Raw genomic sequence first — 22802 nt, forward strand, 5'->3', positions numbered from 1 at the left:
ACGTACCTGAGAAACCAGCTCGACCGTGCGTCCTTCGACGGCGGAAACCGCGTGAAGGCTGTAAACGGCACTGTCGTAAAGTATGTGGAAGGTGAGGAAGAGAGACAGCAGGGCGACTGACAGAAAAGCGACGGCCATTTTCGATCTGGATACGCCGACCACTAAAATGCAATCCGACCCGTCACCCTCGGCCGGCCTCATGGCGGAGCGGGGCATCCACCTGCGGCAGACATCGAAAAAAAAAAAAAAAAAACGCTTGTCTCGCCAGATATTCCAAGTACCAACGTGGCTCACTCGAGCACAAGTCTCACTCTCTGAAACGGCATTCTCAACTCGGTTCCCAAAGGGCAATCGCGTTTTTTCCTTCGTTTTTTCCCTCCTCTTGGCACGCAACAGCGCCGTTAGTTACGGTTGATGTCTCTAATCTATTCTTTCTTCACGGAGGCGCGGTAGGAATGATTAAGTCTCGCAATGATCGTCGATTATTACAGTGCACGCGGACGCACGGATACTCCGCGAACGTTCAATTTACGGGCCATTACGTTTCTCGAGACTGATTTAGCAGAAACTAGAATCGTCAGATGGGCAGGAGGGATACTTTACAAGTACGTTAAGATCAATAGATTACTCACAGATCGCAATGCGAGAGCCGTAGCTTATTTTCCCGCTTAAAATTCTAGTCAAGGGAATCGAAACAATTTCGAGCCGCAACGGCTCGTGAGCGATAATTATGCAAATGATTGACATTTACACGAAACGCTACGGTCGCCGGTGCAAATTTATCGCGGGTTACGCTCGCGTGGCAGACGAACAAAGCGGTTGTCAATGTCGCGTTCGCTAATTTTGTTCTCCATTGAATGCGGGTTCCGAATCGATCGGTGGATTTACCGGCGTCCCGCGAGCCGTACGTTAGGATTTCATAGCTCTCTTCGCCGACGATAAATCATCGACCCGCATGCTGTCTTGTGAGCGAAAAATAATGGGTGATTAAGCTTCAACCGCTCCGTAAGATATATCATATCTTATGTATTTACTCCTTCTAATATATGTATTATCAATAATTATGTCGCGCTACGTCACAATTTGCTGCTGATTATCGTTGTTAGATATGTCTGGAGAGATAATAAAAACTGATAACAAATATGTCATCATGAAATGTATTCTCGCGATTTACCCTAAATTATACATCTCTTATCACGGCACTAAGTGAGATATTTACAACGTCAGCGTAACAGGACATGTAAATTACATGTCCTCATGTGAATAAAGATCCTACGGTGAAAGTCGTCCGCGGCAAACGAAGCTCGGAATGAATCAGAATTCACAAGTGACGAAACTTATAGTCGAGTGCTCTTAAACTCCGAATAACTAATGAACTTCTGAAACGAGACATGAGAGGCCGGGGATGAAGAAGGGTGAAAGGGCGAGGGAGCGGAGGATCGATTCGCTATAAATGATGCAGAAAGGTCGGTACCCCTGAGACAGAGCGTAATCTAAATTTGATGCGGCTGCATTTTGTATTCCGATGTAATGGCTTCTCTAACGTTTACCGCCGAACCATGCTTTAGCCATGTTACATCATCGGTTTCACGTTGATTTGTCAGAGTAATCAAGTACGTACCGCATTTCTCGTCTCGTCGTTTCGCTCCTAATTGTAACTTGAGTCACAATTAACGAATTTATCGCTAACGAAGTCGTTCTCCCTTCATCTTTCTGTCCCGTTTACATCTTCCGTTTGAAAAATCTTAAAAACCCGCGCACGTTCGAAGGAGATTGTTGGTATTTACGGGTGTTTGCCCCTACTTTCTTCTTTATCCGAGTAATTAGATACTTAATGTTACAAACTCTATGCGCGTATCGTGTATCAAGACGTTTTAATATATTATATTTTTAGCATGCCCCTCCTCGCCCCTCGTCCCGCTTCGAAAGAGTGATACTCTCGGAACAGTATTTCGCGTTATAGTTGACTCCGTATTGCGCAACGGGAGCCATTTGATGCGCAAGTTTTCTGGCTAAAATTTGCTTTGTGCCGTTGTGTGGCGCGGCGCGGCGCGGCAGGCCGAGGTGTTTCCGTGGGAAATACGCGGCCCGTGTTATTCGAACAAATTGCAATTTCCAGAGTTGCCTTCCGCGTCATTGCGTCGCTCGTGATATAGCGATGCTCGTGACTATCGACACGACCAGCCATTTACTTACCGCATATTATCGCAGGCTTATCAAAACGTATATATAATTACATGACAAATTCACAACGCATTAACGTAAACTTTTAAATTAACTTGCTAAATTGACACTTTAGCGATTTTCCTCGAAGGAGACATCAAATTTGACGACCGTGTGTTACGGGGATAACTGTGCCGTTAAGAGATAAAAGAAAGATTGCAACAAACGATGATCTTCCGTTCCGTTAAAATTGAACTTTATCTCGTGTGCTCAGCTAGCGTAGCCGCGGAAAGCAGTAATTTTCTCGTCGGGAGGACAAGCGCGGAAACTTTAACTAATTACTAATTACACACGGTTCTCTCGTCCGCGAATTCCGCGAGATTTCGATGAAATCGAATCGAGCAAATGGAGGAGAAATGTATCGAGATATATTATATATTTTCCATACAGTCTCGCCGGGGATTGGAATCTTTTTGATACTCACAAGACATCTATGGGAGATTGAGGAGACCACTCTTGACGAGGCCGTGCCTTGTTGGGCATTTGCGTTTGTTTGTACGTTCACATTGTTGAAGATCCTGAAATCACACAGATCGTCTTGTTAGAAGATGTTTACCTTGTCCAATCCATCTTACGATATATTTGAGCAACGTAATGCATCGTAATGTATCGTGATCAAGTGGGTATTTTGGACGGCATCGTTATTCCATGACGCATCGACATACAATAATTTTACGATTTATAGATTACTTAATAAATAACAACCACGGGCGTAATTTTTCGTGACGACAATGGTTACAGACGACTATGTGCTATGGGAAATCAAACGCTTTTCAAGAAATCCCTTGGTGACCCAGTTTGCGCGACTCGGAACTTGTATAAGGCGTAAATAGAATTATTCGCTGGAATGGCAACTTTTCTCATTTTAAACTGTCAGTTCGCGGCACTTGCTAAAAGCTCCGTATAAGTATCTCAGATGTATCTTATATATATTTTTTTAATCGTATCTCAAGCCTTACGACACAGAGATCATCGCAGATTTATATCACGTTATTACGTTTATCGAGAACGGTTATCGGTCGGGGTCTTCAAAACACATCGTACGTCCAATACCTTTAAAACGCCGTAAATGTTCCGCTTCACGGAAAGAAACGGGAAATGATATCGATTTATGTTCTATACGTTTCCGTGTCTTTATGTCTTTCTCATAAATAAGCGGAGATTACGGAACAACCATTCTTATCAGGTATATCCATGCTTTTGCTCATCGAGTGCGCTCTTCGGAAAACAACACGACGATGCACCGGCGCATAAACACACGTATCCATTCATCTGCGTCATTACGACGCGTTGTACCATTACGTTCGTTGATATATCGCCATGTTCTGTTCCAAGGACGAGACACGACGATCTATGCACTCGTACATATTTGCGTCTCTCCGTTCGCGCGACGCGCGCCGTGAATACGTAATACATAAAATACCGATGTGGGACAAAAGGAAAAAAAAAAAATAAAATAAAATAAAATAGAAGGGTAATACAGAATCGAATTTTCTCCCGCTGGCCTTGAATGCATTCGCAGGAACGTGTATCGATCGAATAATGCACCTGACGGATTACTCCGGCTGTCGATTCGTTTTGCTACGTAACTATTTTCATCTATGTCAGTCTGGCGACCGTCTGACCGTTGCACGAAATAACAAGGACACGTCGAGTCGTCTCGTGTCGCATTGGGGGATGAATCAATATATCGAATGCACACGGCTCGGGGATATAGCTGTGATGTAACTCATGACATTCTTCCGCTTGCGTAACATCGACCCTCCGCGAGACGGCGGAAGCGTGGGAAGAGGGTGGAATTAACGATAAGCAATAGAAACGAAATTATGCTTTATTTATCATCGAGATGCACTGATATGTTATCCTGGTGTGCTATTCTGGCAGGCATTTTGCTATTCTCTCCACTTTTTCTGGAGCTAGACGAACGGATGATATTCCTGACAAAATATCATCGTCAGAGATAGATAAGATGATCTTATGCATGAAAATGAGGAATTAATATAAAAGGGATATTAAAAATTCAGAACCCGAATGTTGCATTTGTCTTCAAGAAGAGAACAGAATAAAAAGATAATTCTTGCTACTCCTTCCAGACAGATTTTTTTTTTATTTCGCCTTTGTCTTTTTTTAGAATTAATTCTATGTTACTTAGGCCTAGTTGATTAAAAAAACGTGACAATTATAATGTTATATATAATTAGATGTAGGAAATATCGATTATAAATTTTATATGCAGAGTTTTTTCGCAATTTGCATCGAAAATGAGGACAAAAGGAAATTCTATTATTTCCGTCTCAATTATATTTAATTCTTTTTAATGAATTCTCTCTCTCTTTCTCTTTTCCTTTCTCTCTCTCACGCACATACATACATCCACACATATACAAGAATTCGAAGAAAAAAAATGCAAATTCCAATGGATTGCATGATCTCTGAACAGCGTCTACGAGAATCGTTCGAGGGTTACCGCTACTTTAATGATCGCTTTGGAAGTTGCCGGTCGATGTGTCTGAAGCACGCGAAAATGGTAAAAGTTCGGCCACCGTGCCGGCAACAGCAAAGGTAGTGGCTGCACCTGCAATCGATACTTTCCCAGAAACTTCCAAGTGTGTCGTGAATTTGACAAATCGGTTAAACGGAGCGAAAATATTTTTCCATCGACCGTACGTATATGAACATGAAAAACAGTATGCAGCTCTTGCACGGAAAATAATATTCCGTCTTGAGTCTAATATGATGCCAGTCGAAATTATAATTGTTTTAAAATTAAAGTAAAAAGTACATGCCAAGATACATTCGTGTTCCTACAACGATTTGGGGTCGCCAAAGGGTTGGCGATTATGTACGGATTGCGCTTGAAATTGAACGTCGCCAGATAAGACAGCCTGAATAAGTTTGACGGAAACGGCCATTTAAATAACGGCACGGTAATCGAGATCTGCGTCCAAAACTTACTTTCTCTTATCGAAAGGTCAAATTATTCTGTGGACCAGTGAAAAGGAGGCATTGCCAAGATAAGACGCCATTTGTTAGCAAAGGGTGCCCGTTCCTATTATAGATAAATGTTATCTGCGTTGCGGCTAAGCTTCGTAAACGTAAATATAGAATTAAGCGCGAATCTGTATTTCTCATACGAAACCAAGTAATAGAAAGAGATGAGAAGCCGTTCAGGAGAGATTCGATTGTCTTAACTGATTTTTGTTTGAAAGTTAACAAGGGATTTCTTGAGCTTAGCACGATTTCTAGAATCTGCAGCTCACTATGCACGTTTCTCTCTCTCTCTTTCTCTCTCTCTCTCTCTCTCTCAAAGTACTTGACATAGTTTCCGATTTCATCATCGAGTGTCCTTCATCGACACATTTCTGCTGTATAATCCTAGGAGCGGAGGTCAAACGCGTCCAAAGGTTACATACTTTTCCGATATATGTATATAGTGAACCTTGAACTTGTTCAACTCTTCTCCATGTTTGAATTGTGCAGATTTTTATCCCAATCACTTACCGTGCCCGATGAAATCCCCTAAAATATCTCGACCGTGAAATGAACGCGAAATCGATATTTTTTTTTTTTTCGGTTTTTATTTCACGCGCGGTTTACTTTGCAGTTGTAAATTCTTAATTTAGCACGAATCTAGTTTAAATTCAGCGGGACGCGTACTAGCAAGCACGAATTCGAACATAGCGTGAAGCTTCGGCCACAATTCGCATAATCGATGCTGCAAACCCGATTATGGTAATTTGCAGGGTTAGATACAGCTCACGCTTTAAAACTTTAGAAAGCAGCCAGTGCCGTTGCAACTAGAACGCTTCGGTCTTTTCAAGGACAGAGACTTCCGTTATCTCGAAGTATCCTTTGACCTTTCCCATATTGTACCCGTAGTCATTCGGTTATTTAGTATATCCGGTCACATAAATAACGTATAAATAACTATGGCATTAAAGGCACTGGCAATGAACCTACAGCATTTTCTCATATGATAGCTGTCACATTATTTTGTCTTATGTAACTTTGTCATACGTGCATAAGGGGAACACGCAATAATTTATTCTGTATCAAATAGGAAAATGAGATTTCGCACAGTTTGAACGCGCGTGCGTTGATATCGGATAATTGCGGCGTATGATCGATATACTCCGCGGTAGAATCTCTCGACATCTCGCCGCAAATTACATAATTATTCATAACGCGAGAATAGCGCGTTAAAATGCGTCCGTTTTCTGTTCAACCGTAAAATCGATAGCATTACCAATTATATCGTAAAGAACTATTCGAAATAATGACTGCTTGAATTTTTCATATCAACTGCCAATCAGAGATATCATTTGCAGAATGAATTTTTCAGCAATTGAAAGAAACGAGAGGCTACTCTTGTAACTTGTAAGTTGAATTTATTTAATATTTAATTGCAATTTAATGTTCTGCCTTTGCGGTTAAATGTTTAATAATCGTTAAAATTTTCCGATGGACTTCTGGAAGTGAGGTTTTCAAACTAAAATATTCGAATTATTCCCGTGTTTCTCGTTATTCGGGCGACGTGAGAAATAAGATATGCGCAAAAGGAAAAAGAATCGGTTATGCATACTAATAGAACGACTCCGAATAACGGTAGCCGTGGATAACGCTTGTATTTGTATGTAAAAGCAGAACGATTAGTAATCTCCACGGGGAAAACGAACTAATTGCAACTGTTTAGTAACTACGCGAGTGATAAAACTAAACAACGCGAGTGATAAAAGCACAACAGAAATTATTCTCGACTTTAGACAAAAAAAAAAAAAAATAACGTGAACGTTTCGTCGAGTAGGAATACTGGTCCTAGGAAATAGGAATAGCTTATTCGAATCTCATACCCTAAATCGCACAAGGGTTGACTTTACCTTTCCTTCGAGAGTCGGAGGTCAGGGATCGGAGATTGAGTGTCGAACATCGGGCGCAAATCTCGTAATCTCTTCGTGACGCGTTCGTTAATCGGTTGCGTAGGAGAATCGAGCTGTAGCACGTGAGCGGAGTGTCGTAGGCGTACAAACGAGAGGGTGGTAAACGTAAGCGTAGTAATAGTAGAGGGGTAGTAGTAGTAGTAGCGACGTTCTACTCCGTTCTACCCTGGCTTATTGCCGCCAGACTGACAGAAAGAGAAAGAGAGAGAGAGAGAGCGCGTGCGCACTCACTACTGCATACGGCCACTGAGTCAAGGTCTTGCCGACTGGCGATCGACCTGACCTCCCTTTTCTCCTTAAAACGAGTAACCGGCGACGAAACATCGATCGAAGACACGCAAATGCGTGTATCCGACGCCTACCTGACATCCTTCAAAAGAGCCATGTTTCCACCGAGAATATATCGTTTATTTTCGCGAGCAGGTTCTCCATCGATTTGAAATCATAATCTACTTGATTGCTACTTCGTAATGAAGCTCGTGAGAAGATATACACAGATAAAAATATATCAATTGTGATCGCACGTCGAATTAATGGGTCGGCTCGTCCTCGGCAAGTAGTAAGAGTCTATTATTGATCAGACGTGCGTAGTTTCGCCCACGCTTGTCCTCGCGTGGGCGATACAAATTAGTCCGAATACTTATGTAAACGTATCCCGGTTATCCAAACTGCGAATGCGCCGCGAACTGACGCAATCTCTCACCTTACAAAAGCCCGCACAAAAGGCGATTCGCGCTTCTTTCTCCTTCGCGTTTTCATTTCATTAGTTGCCCCGCGCAGGTCGCAGGAAGCGATCGCCTTCGATCCCATTTGTTCGCCACAATCGATATTTGATTAATCGCTAACGGGCATGCCTCGCTCGTGAGAATTTCCGCATCGCTCTGTGCTCGATGCAATCCAAACCGGGCGCGATAGAACGCTCCACAATCGTCTGGTAATTTAGTAATAGTAACTGTGAACAATCTATACACAACTGGCAAGCAAAGTTACAAAATATAAAAGGCCAAATTTTCGCGAAGTGAACTTCATTTTATTCATGAATATTCATAAAAAATGCACGTGCCGCTCCACTATGCGTTCCCTTTACTCGTCGCTGCATCGTTTATATATTCGCTTTAATTAATTTCTCGTAATATTTTTTTTTTTTTGAAAAAAAAAACGTAAGCGAAGAAAGGAGGTAAATATTCATTGCCGTTAAAGCGAACGAAATCACAGACACATCGCCGAGGTCCGTTTCCAATAAATTCATTGGCCCACGCCAACGCGTTTATGAATTTATGAATATTGCTAAAGCTAAAATCGGGTCGGGTCAAAAGTTCATGTGTATTTCCGGTATAATGCGGGCCTTTTTACAATCGCGGTGATATAATCGCGGTGACGATACCGCGATGCATTCGCCTCGCGTAATTCGATATATTGCAACGTCGAGCGCGAAAGGGGCGTCGGATGTGCCCCGGAGACTTCATATTCCGATAGAACGCGACTTTATCCTAACGATACTAATAACTATCCATTTTACACCCTTCGTGCTCGGTAACCGAAGCGCTCTATTTTCAAAATTTAATGCACGGCAAGTTGGGTCACGGTTCATAATTTGCAGCGCGCAGCCGAAGCGCATTACGCCGATGCATTACGGCGCGATAAAACGTTAATAGAAGCTGCTACGCCTTCCCCCGGTCGGCTCGTGAACAACCAGCCGCGTTACCGTTCACACGAGATTATCCGTCCCTCACGTTTTCTCCTCCCCTTTCAGGTCTGTTGACGTTCAGTCCGTTATCAGGTATAGATGTCCGTAATCGAATCGCCGCGAGACGAAATCGAGTTGGAAGTCGGAAGCCGCAAGACGGAAGAAGTCTCTGCCTTGTCTGGACGTCGCCGCACCATGGAAAACGAACTTTATCGCTTCCTTCGGGGGAACCGGTAAAACGGCATCATTAGTTTTATTATCGCACCTTATGGTAAATAGAAGGCGAGGCTATGTAAATTCCCCTTACGGGGCGCTTTACAGCGTGGTTCTTATTTGAGGGACGCTCGACTGTAAAAAAAGGACTTTACGACGTTTCACGCTCATGCACGTGGATCCACCGGTCAACTCTAACTATTTTAAGAGCTGTAAAACGAGCACTTACGGCGGGTTCGTAAACATTCCAAGGGACAGTAATATTCTTTTCTACTTCCCATTTCGATGATCAGGCGTGAAAATTGTTTCTCGAGTTCGTTACGCATTACGTTTCCACGTAGGAGTGTCTTTTGTTGCTTGAATCGAATTGTCAAGTGTTAGTTATCTCTTCTTTTCTGTCTCAAATAAATCATGTCTGGAATTATATATACATAAGTAAGAATTTATGGCTTGAAGCTCGCGTCGTGACTGCTTCAGTTAAATGCCACATCTTGTTCGCCAACTTTCGTTCTCGTACAAGTAATGTCGTTTTACGTAGGTGCCACTCGATCTGATACAAATACAGTTCTGATAGCACCGGAGTACTCATTTTACCATCAATTCCATACACGAGGAAAACGCAATGGAAAAGGGAAAAGAAGAAAATAGAATGAGGTCTCGCTACGAGAGAAGCTCCAGCCAGCCCGGGCAAGTCGACCTCAAATTCTTTTCAGAATGGAAAACTTTTCTGTACACGCTAGGATGTTTCTTAAAATAGTCAGGATGTTTATACGCCATTTTTTCATTAGTATTACCAGTAGAAAATATGCGTTAGTAAACTTTAACTAAATATTTTAGAAGTTTTGTTCGTACATGCCGCCGACTACCGAATCTCCAAGAGATCGTAATAGCAACCAGACATGCAAATAGTTAACAATCTTTTATATTTTTTTACTACATCAACGATACTTGAAACATAGAATAGAACTTAGAAGCTACATGTAATACGCTGGAATTTCTCTTAATGAAAATTCTCGAAAATAACGTTGATATGAATGAAACGTACGTTTCATGAGAACGAGTAAACACGATTAGTGCATTATTATCATTGACCATTTGATATTATCCGCGCACAGAGGGTTGTACTGGGAGGGATGCAAATTAAGTCAATTATCAGAGAGTGCTTTCTCGTGCCCCCTGGCGTAGCTTCACGCCGACAAAAAATGCGCGAAAGTAAAGCCGCTTTAAAAGTAAGTTAATACACTAACAATTGCGAAAAGTTTCGCATAGGTTTGAAAGGGGAGGGAAGAAGAGCCTCGGGGAAGAAGCGGGATATTCTATACGCTACGTAGTTGTGCTTTAATCCATTCAGCCACCGGCTCAACTTCTCCCGGCCATTTTGCAACTTGCTCGTTAATGTTGTTTCGCGGGAATCTACTCCTTGTGAGAATGGCTCACAGACAGGACGCATAATGGAAATAATCCATTCACTTAACTCTCTGCGAAAATGACTAGTTAATCGAATCATTAGAAGCACTTCAAATATTCAAAGTACTAAGTTCGCTATTAATACGCATATATTTGCCTCTGTTATATATCCATTTTGCTATGAAACGCTATGATTTATTCGATTAAAACACGTAGGTTGATAAGAGCGTGTAGACGAACAAAAGTGTGAAAGTAAATCTCCATTGCAAGGAAAAACAGGATATCTAGATCGAAAATCACGGGATAGTGCTATCTGAAAAAAAAAAGGATAACGACACGATCGACGAGCGCAGGGTCAAACCGATAGGTCAACGAAACCACCTACGAATCACTCTGACAATTGATTCCAACAATCAATTTTATCGCATAGCGATTGCAATACGAAGATATTGGAGAAGATATTTCTGAAACGTGCTGACCGGTCGATGCATTCGAATTGCGTGTCTCAACCGCTAATTTTAACGTCGTACTCTAACTCGCGATTTAACGCACCGTCTTTTTTCATCGTGACGCAACGGCACGTACTTCCCACGCCCACGTTGCATTTTACGCGTCGACGAGTCTCTCGTTATACGTAGCGCTCAGTATCAACGGTATATAACGTTAAATTTAGTCTGCACGCCTACGCACGGTTAATAATGATGTTTTACGTAGCTAAAAGTTTGTCCCGTTTATTTTCCGCACGCAGAAACGCGGCAAAAAACTTCTTTGAAAATTTCTAGGAGAATATACACAGCGAGAGAAGAGAGCGAGAAATGCGCGGAATGTTCCCACGTACCATTTGTCTCTTAAGAAAAATATATTAATGCTTTTCTTATTTTAAAAAGTACTCTACGTGTTTTTCAGTCCTCTTACCTTTGCGTTCAGAGAGAGCTCGAGCTCGCGCTACTGAAATATTCATGAACGATTCTCTCGCTCTCTTTCTTAAATAGCTAAAAAAAAATATCTCATATTTAGCAATTATTCAATTGCTCGCTCGTTGTGACGGATTGAATAAACGCAAGATTCTCTCGTAGTAAGCAAAAAGACAACAGTTTGTACAAGAGTTTTATTCTTCTAATAATTTTCAACTCATACGATTCGATCGTCATATATCTATCTAATTTATATTAGTAATTTATATTAGTAATTTAATTTAAAAAAAAACTCTAATTTTTTATATCAATCAAAATATTAATACAATAATCGGAATTTTGAACAGGTATATACGGGCTTTCCATCTTATTATACTTTATATTCTCTGCTTCTCCTAGATAAGAAGATAGAATGAAGTGTTCGATATCACAGAGTCTCACAGAGTATCACAGAGTCTCTTTTATCCTCGAAAATGTCGATGTATCCAGTAGGCGAGCGCCCGGAATTCTCCGAGAACTATCCCCGAGCGAATTTATTTCTCTTATGGTTCTTGCTTAAATTCTCGCATGCTTCACTTTGTCGTGTGAATTTTCCAACTCGTGATTCCGAGCGTTTCTCTACGAGAATATAACCGTTTATTGTTTGGCCAAAGGCTAACAATTCATATGAATAATCACGCAGATTTAATTAAATTTTATCTACGTCCAAAAATAATTATGACACAATTTGAAGTTATAGAAGACCATTACTAGCTCGATTAAAATCGTCTAAAGTAAATAGTGAAAACCTGGTTTGGTTTTCTCTCGCTATTTAAGGAGACATTTTTATTCAAGTCTCGACATCTTCGCAGCACATAAAACCTTAATGTAAAAACGTTTGCGAACGTTTGCAAGATCTCTCTCTCTCTCTCTCTCTCTCTCTCACGTGTAATTTTCTCTCTTCGATACTCGGTAATTACTATCGCGCCGACGAAAAAATCATGACGAGAAATTTCGCGCCGCTCGGAGATTCGAATTGATATATTGCACCGTCGCCCCGTAACTCGTACACCATGTTGAAGGCTCTCTGAATTATTCTTCGAGAGTGATACACGTACTGTGCGCGTGTGCGGAGACCTGCCGTTCGTCTCTGTTTCCCGATCGGATTCCGAATCTGAGCGCAACAGGGTAATTGCAACGCTTGTCGAATCGCGTTCCTTATCAAATGGTGAATATTTATCATCGTTAATAAAACTCTTCGATACGCGTCGTTCTAACTAAAGGAGTCGTCCACTACTGTCAATTCGCAAAATATGATTTAAGTATATATGCTAATCTGACCGGGTAATCGGAACGTGCACTATTAAAAATCGATCAAACTTACCGTTTTGCGTCGCGCCTAGCCTCGCAGACCTTCGTATTGGAGCTGGAAGTTCAAAATCTATGCATGGCGAGGTTTGAAGGGCGCACTGAAACTCTGCAATACAACGAAAATGGGATTTATCATTAAATTTGTACTTTGTTGGCCAAATTAGAATTGGTTGACATTATATAAATGTGTACAATTCGATGTACAAACATGCAAGATGTAAATTAATTACCGTCCATAATACCGACGCGATACGGCGGGCAATCGATAACGACGTGTACTTAATCCGCACGCGCATAGTTCGTCGATCATTGAATTTTCGGAATGAGATCGCGCTAGATAAGCACCAGTTTCAATTTCCTGCGATCGTCCGGATAGTCAGCGCTAGGATTCTGATTTCATATGCGAGAAACGGAGATGAAGATAAGTGAAATTCGATGATCGAAAGTCTCGCCATTACGGGAATATTACATGGGACGTTAATCAATTCTGTAGCTATTATGTTGAAACCGGTGCAATTTGATATTAATGAAACGATATATAGATTCGTATTGTTCGGAGCTTCTATAATTCAGTCGCTCATTTTGTTCCTCGCGTTTCTCGCATCGATCGAAGGTAAACGTCGATTCTTCTTGTCGTCACTGTTCGAGGCAGAACAGTCAATTTCCGAGAAAACGTGGAAGGAATCGGGTTGTCGGTAATGCATAGAGAATGTAACGGACAGATTCGCATCTTTGCTTGCGTCAGGAAGGGAAACCCACTGCGACGACGTTTCGAGCAGTCTTTAATTGGAATCGGATGGAAACACTACGCAATACCCATACTTTTCCTGCCTGCCTTCCTCCACCTGAGACGAATCTCGCGAGAAAAATGCTCCCCCAGTTCGTTAAGTAAATCGATTCTCGATGAGAGAGAAACGAGTTTAAGAGAAACTTTCCTTCTCGATATTTCAGTAAAATAATACAAATGCGCGTTAGAAAGTTCCGCACAAGTTAAAATAAGACAATACCAATATTTCGTATCTTGCCGGATCGAAACGCGAGACCTGATTTTTCTTCTATTCTTTGCTCTTAACTTTGAACTCCGAGTTCTATCTTCTTAAGTTCACGGAATCTTCCAAGTATTTAAGAGATGTATATATATATATGTGTGTGTGTGTGTGCGTGCGTGCGTGTGTGTGTGTGTGTGTGTGTGTGTGTGTGTGTGTTGGAAAGACTGGAAGAAGTCTCGTCTTGTCCAAGCGTTTCTTCACACGCGGGAAGACGTTCTTACAATTTCCAAGTCGTCTTCGTTCGCGGCTTCGAGTCACGGCGCGAAGGAAAAACATTTTCCGAGCAAATTGGAACGGGGATAGCTTAACGTCGGCGAGATGAAGGAATAGTGGCAAGTCTGGCGAAAAGCCACCGAGAATTTGTCTCCCCGAAACGAGTTTCTGGAACCGCATTGCTATTTCACGCATCATTTGACTTTTGAAACGATCAATTCATCGCTGGCATAATTAAACAAATTTTTCCATAATTTTTCCATTTGCTACAATTGTTTTTATCATTGCGTTTACGATTATTTATCAACAGCTCTCATGAAGTACAGTAAACATTTATTTAATGTTACCTTTGAAAGGATATGCGGCATCGGAACGGAAATTAGCATAAATACTGCAATTTGCTCGTAACTCATTCAAGGATGACGTTCTTCCGCTTTGCCGTTATCCTTGGATCCCGCAGCTAATTAATAAACCTGCGATTAATGTGTAATCGGCCGGGTGGACCAATTGAAAATTAATGGCTTCAATCGTTGTCACGCGAATTAATTGCCTCGTCACTGCGGTACGCGGATAAAGTTGTTATGTCGCATGGTATGGTGTGTAAAATACGCGGGGATCGCGGAAACCGATAATAACTTTCACATTGATAAGAATATCAAATCTCAAGTATGTGTGACCCGTACTCAAGTAAAAAGACAACAACCTGGACGAAAATTGAAATTTTTTTACGGCAAATTTTATTATGTCCGATGACACGAGCAACTCACGTTCGCATCGTTAGTTCTTGCGATATTTATCGAAACTCATATTGTAGCATACGCTTCTCCACGGTACGCTGAAGAATGTCGGAAAATATGAAATACGTTTTTCTTTGTATACACGAGATGAAAAACGATGGTCGTGGATATAATATAACGTTGTTATAAATATATTTTCGCTGGAGGAAAAAACGTACGTGCGAATAAATCTACCGCATCAACGTGCGATTTTAGTGCAGGAAAAAATTTCTGGAGCTTTTGCATTTTAGATACACCCCTCGTAAATACGCAAACACTAAACCCGGCGATTTATGTTCCCGATGAATGACGTTAGAATGCGTGTCGCGCGAGAAAATAATAACGTGGTGTATAGCTCAGCACTGGCGTGCAAACACATTCTTATAGAAACGCGACGTTATTTATAACCAGGTAAAAACTTTCTTTCGTGAATTGACTGGTAAATAATGAAAGTAACACGTCAGCCACAATGCGCATAATCGTATAATTATCGCATGCTTCCAGCGGCGTAGACACTATAATAAGATATTTGATCGTGACACGCGACCTGCGGAACAGCTGAGTCACACTTACACTTCTTTGTGGCAACCGCAGCATTTTGCGTGTCTACGCAACCCTCGCACGCGACGCCTTGGACTGCAAATTCCGGATTTTCTTTTTCTTCTCCTTGCGCTACTCTCGGTACTTTCAGGAGATATCCTACCGTAAGGAGGGTACATCGATACCTTATTCTTTCAAGCCTGCTTGTGGTAGCATCGTCGTCCTCGAAGCCAGATGTATCGAGTACGAGCGTGCTCGGTCATTCGGGAAAAATGGGAAAAAGAGAGGAGAGAGAGAGAGAGAGAGAGAGACGCGACGCGACGCGATGCGACGCGATGAGGGAGAACGTAGAATTGGGTCGAACACCAACGAGAGGGCGAGTAGAGCCGGGTAGATAGATAGAAGCGGCCGCTTGTTCGCGCAACTTCCGCGTTATCACGACGAGAGATTCTCGAAGAGGGCTCCGCAGCAACGTGCCGCGGGCAGTTTTTCCCTCTGACGAGAGATATCACATCATCTTTTACCCACAAATCCCACCGTATCCTGATGTTTCACCATAACCGGGCTTTTTCTTTTTACGAGGCAATGATTCCGCCCGTCCACACACATACACACGGACAACGTGCGTAGCTCCGAGCACTTTTCTTTTGTTCCTTTTATTCCTATTGGCCGATTTTTCGTCGTGTGATACGACGGAGATGTTGCGTTTAACGGATAAGAAGCGAGTGCACCTCGCTGCTCTCGTGTCTCGCATTATCCGTTTGTGTTGTACGGACACAATGCTTCACGGGGGCGTGCCGCTTTGCGTCAGAGATGTATTTGCAATTTAACAGTTACACGTAGTAGTTTACGTCACCTCGAGCTATTCCGAGTTGGCGAAGAAAGAACTCAGTGCGACTTGAATACAAGGATAAAGTTTTGCAAACGCATGCGACGGTACGACAGGTAAGGCGATTTATCGCTACTAATTGGGCAGCAAACATTATGTTGCTAAAGTACTCGTGTAAGCAAGCAAGTAAAACTATTGAGCATAAAGTCACGCGCGAAAGATCTGTCGTGGAAGGCATATATAATGCAAGACAAATTGTTCGGCATGGCGGCGTTGAATTATTCGCCATACCTCGATCCTTTACCTCGGAGCTCGTTGCAAATTATGTACTTGTAGAATGTCTACGAAATGACAAAGCTTAATAAAGAACTGGTTCTTTGGTGTTATGCATCGCGCATTTCCGCGTCCCTCCGTAATCTTATGGCGACGACGCCATATTAATTTACATAACGAGAAACGGCGAAGCAAAACTCAAGAATGACTTAATAACTCGAATGGAAAAACGTGGCTCGTAGAAAAAAGATACGATACGTGTGAGATAATAATATAATAATTAAGAGAATTTCTTAAACAAATTATTTGCAATTTAGAAATTTGAATCTTCTGTAAACTCGTTAATCATTATAATACCGTGGATATGTTATCTCGAAATAACTATCGCAAAAGAGCGAGTTCAAAGCGCGAGAGATTATTGTCAATTTGACTAATGAAATTTCCACGTCGAAAGTTCGGTTCGCCAAACAAAGGCAAACTCCGATCTTAATCCGCTATTTCTCGGTGCATTGTAGAAACGGTCAGGTGTTGCGTCGTACGAAGAATAAATACGGCGTGTGTAAACGTGTGCAGCGTTTTCGGAAAGTTTGCACGCTGGGTGTTTCGTCGAGTACCTTGAACAATTTAAGCAGGGAGAAGCGAGAGAAGCGTATCTCAACGCGCGCGTTAACTATAAAATTTGTGTTGCAACATAAATAATTCATTGCGACAGAAAATGCAGCAGCATTTTTGCCGGAAGGTGCTTTTCGTCTTTTTATCGAGGAACCTTATTTCTATCCGCCTATCAGAAATCTATTACAGCAGTTACTTGCATTTTTCAGGTGTACCGCATGTAAACCTCGCTAGATATTGTTATCTTTGTTCGGGGCGAAATTAGGCCATTCGACTCGATGTGCAGCTTGATACTTGTTTCTTGACAAAAATCATGCTAAGCAGCGTGCTATCGCGGTTCGCACGCGAAGCTCGCGAAATGAAGTCACGATTGCCGCAACAAAGTAATGAAGAGATATCGTCGATAGAAGAAAACGGAGCGCGAAAAATTAACGCGATCGGTAATCAGCTCTCGTCGTCGTGAAGAAACAACGCAACGTAAAAAGTATCTCCCGCGGACTTTGATAAAACACATGACACGCTTCTCCCCACAAGCGTTAATATTTTAATAAAACGTTCTTTGTAATGAGCGACGTAACGCTCAATCCGACATCGACTTAAGGGCGAATAATCGCGTTCGCTCTGATTACCATATAAAATCCGATCGACGAAGTACGATCATTTATAGGCCGTGCCAGTAATAGACGTATAGCAACGGCGCTGCCGTGACACAAAACTACTCTCGACTGTTATTCAATGCAATCAGACTCGAGTCGACTAGATCGCGTGGAAACGTATAGCAATAGCTAGCAATAGCCATACTGTAACAATAGAAAACGATTCCTCATATAGCATCTTGCCTCGCGTACGTAGACCTGACTCGTTCCGGCTGACGAAAATTCCTTCTCTGAACCGCTGCTCTTCACTCTAACGTTGAAACCGCGACTCGTCGTTTTGTACACGTTGAGGATATTTCTCATTCCGCAAGAGGAAAATCCAGAAAAGGGGAAGAGAGAAAGATTGTCGTGCGTTAAAAATTGATTCTGGTAGCTGAATCACGGTGTGCCTGCGCGACGTGCGCTGCTTCGTGATTCGCAACGCGCGTCGCAACTTGCCGCCGTTGTGCGGAAATTGCCGGTAACGAAGCAAGAAACGTACAATGCTCCGAGAGACGGTATCTTATTATGTAGGAAATAGGACAAGCTGTGCGCGCAACGCTCGTAAAAAGCTGTTGAATATCTCGGCCAGAAACAGAAGATTTCCCAGCCAGCATTTTCTAGCTGCGCGGCCACGTAGTCCGCTATCTTCATCGTCAATGTATCGCTTCTTAGGAATATTATAGTTTCACCTTAGTCCTCAGCCACCTTTCCCACCTTCCTCCTCCTTGCCAGGCTGTACATAAACTTCTTAAAAGGACGTAGTAATCGCTAAAGTAGCGTTGCGGGTTATTATTCGCCCTTTATCATCCTTAATTCGACATTTATCGGTTTTTTTTATTTGATACGGTTTTTTTTATTTAGTGTGGTACGTATTAAATTCTTAAAAAGATTCTCTCTTCTTCCGATTCGAATGTGTAATAAACAATGATTCAACTTCGTACGCGCTAAATAAATATTGTATGTCACACTGAATATTGAATACGAATCGACAAACTTGGCTAAAATTCTCCGATGTAAAATCACATAAAAATCTGTATTTTCCTGTACGAAAAATATATTTCGAACGATCGAAATTAAAGTTGCTTTCCTCTGGATAAAAATTGGCGCGAGCAGAAAATCGAGACGAGATCGCGTCAAAATATATAGATTTACTTAAAAAAAAAAATGTGAATAGATATTCGTGAAGAGTTACGTGAAAATGTGACGCGGCATCTCGCGAAAGGCTAGAAAATCGAAGAATTTATCAGGTTTCCGATTGCTCGGATGTTATTCATCTTGACCTCTCTGAAGGAATCTCATCATGTAAGATGAAAAGAAAAGCATTTTGTTATAAAACTGATAACTTCGTTAAGTCAAAATTTAAATTCAAGATTAAAAGTAAAATCTTTTTTTAATAACAACATTCTAAATTTAATTTTTAAGAAATATTTCAAGAACTCAAAACGGAAAAAAGATGTTATACCACTCCATGAAAAAAAAAATTCAACACTGAAAATTTTGCGATAATATTTTATGTGACACTACGTATCAAATAAATAAAACTTAGATACTAAAGGTATTTAATGATAGATTTTTATGATTACGAGATAGTAATGACAAATGAATGTTAGATCAGAACAATAAACATTCGAATTTCATAATTCAGGAAATTCGATTTGACAATGTTCTGCCATAAATTATGGAGGAACAACAGAATACGGTAACACAAATTGCGAAGTTTCCACGGAACTTGAGAGTGGTTTAATCGATCATGTTCAAATTTCATACCGTATTTCGATTGTCATAAAATAGATGACTGATGCGCAATTCCCCACAGTCCGTTGTATTTGGCAAATACATTGATTATTATCAGTGTTCGATATAACAAATTATACTAAAGTAATGATGTCTTCCCTCTTTTTCGTCATAATAATTAAATATTATTTAGACACACGATTTCAACGCACACAACAAGAAATATAATCTAAAATACTATCCTCTTTTTGGTCACTAAAGAAGAAGAAGGTGTAAAAGCCTTGCCATATAACTTTAACTACAAACTGCACGCACACGCATGCTTTTAAGAGAGAGCACCCGGGATCACGAGAAGGTCTCCGCACTCGATGGGAACGAAGTTACTCTTATATCGTCACGATCGCACGTCACGTACACGTAACTTTGAGGCTGATGTCTTCGAAAAACCTTCGCCCAAAGTTTAAATATTCTTCGATGCTCGGTGGCCATCCTTTTAAACCTTTCAGCCCATCTGTTTTACAAATGACATATATCCAAAGTATGAGGCGACACCGCGAGTGCTCAAAAAGGCATTAACCTCCTTTCTCGACCTCTGTTTCAAGGAAGCTCTCTCTCGCATGTTCTCGAGCGATTCATTGACCTTACATCTAACCGTATATAAATTTAGTAGGCAATCATCTCGAGGTAATCGAAAAAAATTGTTATTTTTACTGAGAGATTGCGCGATGCCTTACGTCACAGCTTCCGTATTTTCACAATCTTTGCTACTGTTACAAGAAGAAACTGCCGTGGCAATTATCGATGTAGATTATCGCGACAGTAACGAAGCTGATACAATAAAATATTTAAGCGAGTATCGATGACTGAGTCAATTTTAGTTTCTTCTTCTTAGAAACAGGATATCGAATAAATAAAGATATCGGATAAAGGATATATATCCTATCTCTTATGTAATCTTATTTTGATAAGAAATAAGATTGCCATCATTTTCGAGTGATCGAGTTGCTCTACTGGTTTGTATCGTAGTGGATACATGAATTATATATCGAAAAGCATGTCAAGTGAGACATCTAGAATAAAGTTTCATCTTGAGTTAGACAAGTCAGCAATCATACTGATTAAAAATTAACTCTCAAAAATCATACTTAGCTAATTGATAAAATCGGTATGAGAAGTTTCCTGAAATCTAATCTCAAAATCTCACGTACATTATACGATAATTGTAGAACACGCTATAATATTATAACACGCGATAAGACAGTTACTGACTTTCGTGTTATTAAACGTCTTTGCTTCAAATATAAAGTTAAAATATAAAATTAAGTTTTTAATGAATAAAAATTGATAAATAATTAGAAAATAAAATTGGCTTATTTATTTTAAAAATAATAATAATCAATGCATTATTCTGTTAAATAAATTAATTAAAATATCTAATTAAATTTTTATCAAAAAGAATCATTAATATATTATTTCTTCGTAATCTTCCCAACTGTGCAATTTTCCTGATGTTTGACAATTCATATATGAAATATTTATTAAATTGATGGTTATACAAATTCCAAGCTCAAATATTTATATCAATTGAGTCCTTTCATTCCAAGATAATAGATCTCTACGAAATGCTCTATTTATTTTTCGTTATCTCTTTATTTATCTTTTAATGCTCACTGAAATAAAAAAATAATTGACTCATACCACTCCTTGCCGTTGTCCGCTCTCATTCTCTTTCTATTTCTCCTTTATGTTCTTTTAGATTTGTTCGTTTGTTACACTTACAACACAATGCTCGCGACAACATATCTAACTACGATCGCGCGTACTAATCAGCAAAGTAGGATAATCGCATGGCATTTTTCATGGCATTCTCAATGTTAATCACACACGACACGCAGTTTATTGTTGTATATTGTCACGAAAGACTAATGCAAAAATTCTATGATTCGTCCAACGTTCACGAATTGTTTTATTTATACGGGCAATAATGAATTGCTTAACGAGTTGTTGAAATTCAAATATGTCTCGCATTCTGCTTTGAATTTTTCGCCGATTTAAATGTAATTTGTGCATCAAATTTATTTAAGCTCGTTTCAATAAACAGCCAATACACATTTGCAATCGTTACTCGCATGAGTTTATTAATCGTAATCGGTCTAATAGTTTGTAAAATATAATAGTATTACGTTTGGATAGCACAATATAATATATTTCTGTATGCTCTGCTGTCGGTTTGAATTTGGTTGTGCGAATGATTATATAACGCATGCAGCGGCTTTGCGTATGCACAGCATCAATCTCGACGTGATAGGTAAATTACATTTAAACCAAAAGTTCAAAGAGCCACGTGAAATATATATTCGAATTCATGTTAATCATTAAGGAAGATGATTATCGTCCGTGTACGTCGTTAGACAGTAATTTATAATTCCTCTTCTCTATCCTTATCTCGGTTTCCGCTACAAATGAATAAATCGCGCGGAATAACTGTCGTGAAATACTGTCCGATACATTTAAGTCCTTAATGCATAGGCAAATAAACACTTGCTGCGATGTACCAACAGTTTAGTATTTCCAGTATTTGTCGCGATCGTGTTTCGAGAAGATAATACAATGACATACAAAGCAACTCGCGCCACGTGCCGGCTCGGCTTTCACTACTTGAATGACAAACTTTGTGTACGTACTACGTGTTATACATAACGAAATATTTAGCATTGGATATTGTGAAGTTAATGTAAATAAATAGATATTTTCTCAAACTGTTTATTAATATATAATCAGCATATATATATATCTTCCCATTATTCATGTTTGAAGGACTAATATGACACAATGCCTCGAGTCTTGACACGTGAATACTAAACCGCGTGGATTTGTGTATGAGGCCGTGTTATTATTGAAACAATATCAAGGCCGTAACACCAGTTTCATTATAACAAATTTTAATTGTCATGTGTAAATTATTTCTTTTTTTGTGTGACAATTTAAACAATATATTGCCATTTAATTTCATTAAAAGATGATTAATTGCATGTAAATATAACATTAAAATGAATTAAATTTAAAAATAAAATAAATATCAAATTTAATATCGTGCAGACATATTGCAGATATATCTATATTAAGTTTGAAAAAAAAGTAGTAAAAGTAGTAATTTTAAATAGATATCACTACCTTATTAGATCAAATACAAGAATAATTATCTTAGATCTTCCAGAAATGTCATAATTAAGGATAAGTATCAATAATTCTTAATTTTAATATTTTAAAATCTTGGATTTCAAATTATGCTTTTCATGTATAAGAGATCATTGCTTTCGCATATCATCATTATAAAAATGATTTAAAAATTTAACATGCATATGTAATCTTCTCCCGCGAATTAATGATTGAGTCACAAGAAGTAA

At 40.0% G+C, this 22802-nt stretch overlaps 1 protein-coding gene across 1 annotated transcript in view; it reads right to left on the minus strand.

The window, feature by feature from the left end:
• The window catches only part of Hs3st-A (Heparan sulfate 3-O sulfotransferase-A), a 42865-nt gene that overhangs the window by 15121 nt on the left and 4942 nt on the right, over positions 1 to 22802 (minus strand). Inside the window, exons 2-4 of the mRNA XM_011646870.2 lie at positions 12745 to 12837; positions 2648 to 2741; positions 7 to 220 (exon numbers count right to left, since the gene is read on the minus strand). Coding sequence (XP_011645172.2) covers positions 7 to 220; positions 2648 to 2706 — 273 coding nt within the window. The 5' untranslated portion in view covers positions 2707 to 2741; positions 12745 to 12837. The remainder of the gene's footprint in view (positions 1 to 6; positions 221 to 2647; positions 2742 to 12744; positions 12838 to 22802) is intronic.

This window comes from Pogonomyrmex barbatus, unplaced genomic scaffold (assembly GCF_055798465.1).
Source record: "Pogonomyrmex barbatus isolate J1 unplaced genomic scaffold, ASM5579846v1 scaffold7, whole genome shotgun sequence".
In the NCBI taxonomy this organism is placed as follows: domain Eukaryota; kingdom Metazoa; phylum Arthropoda; class Insecta; order Hymenoptera; family Formicidae; genus Pogonomyrmex; species Pogonomyrmex barbatus.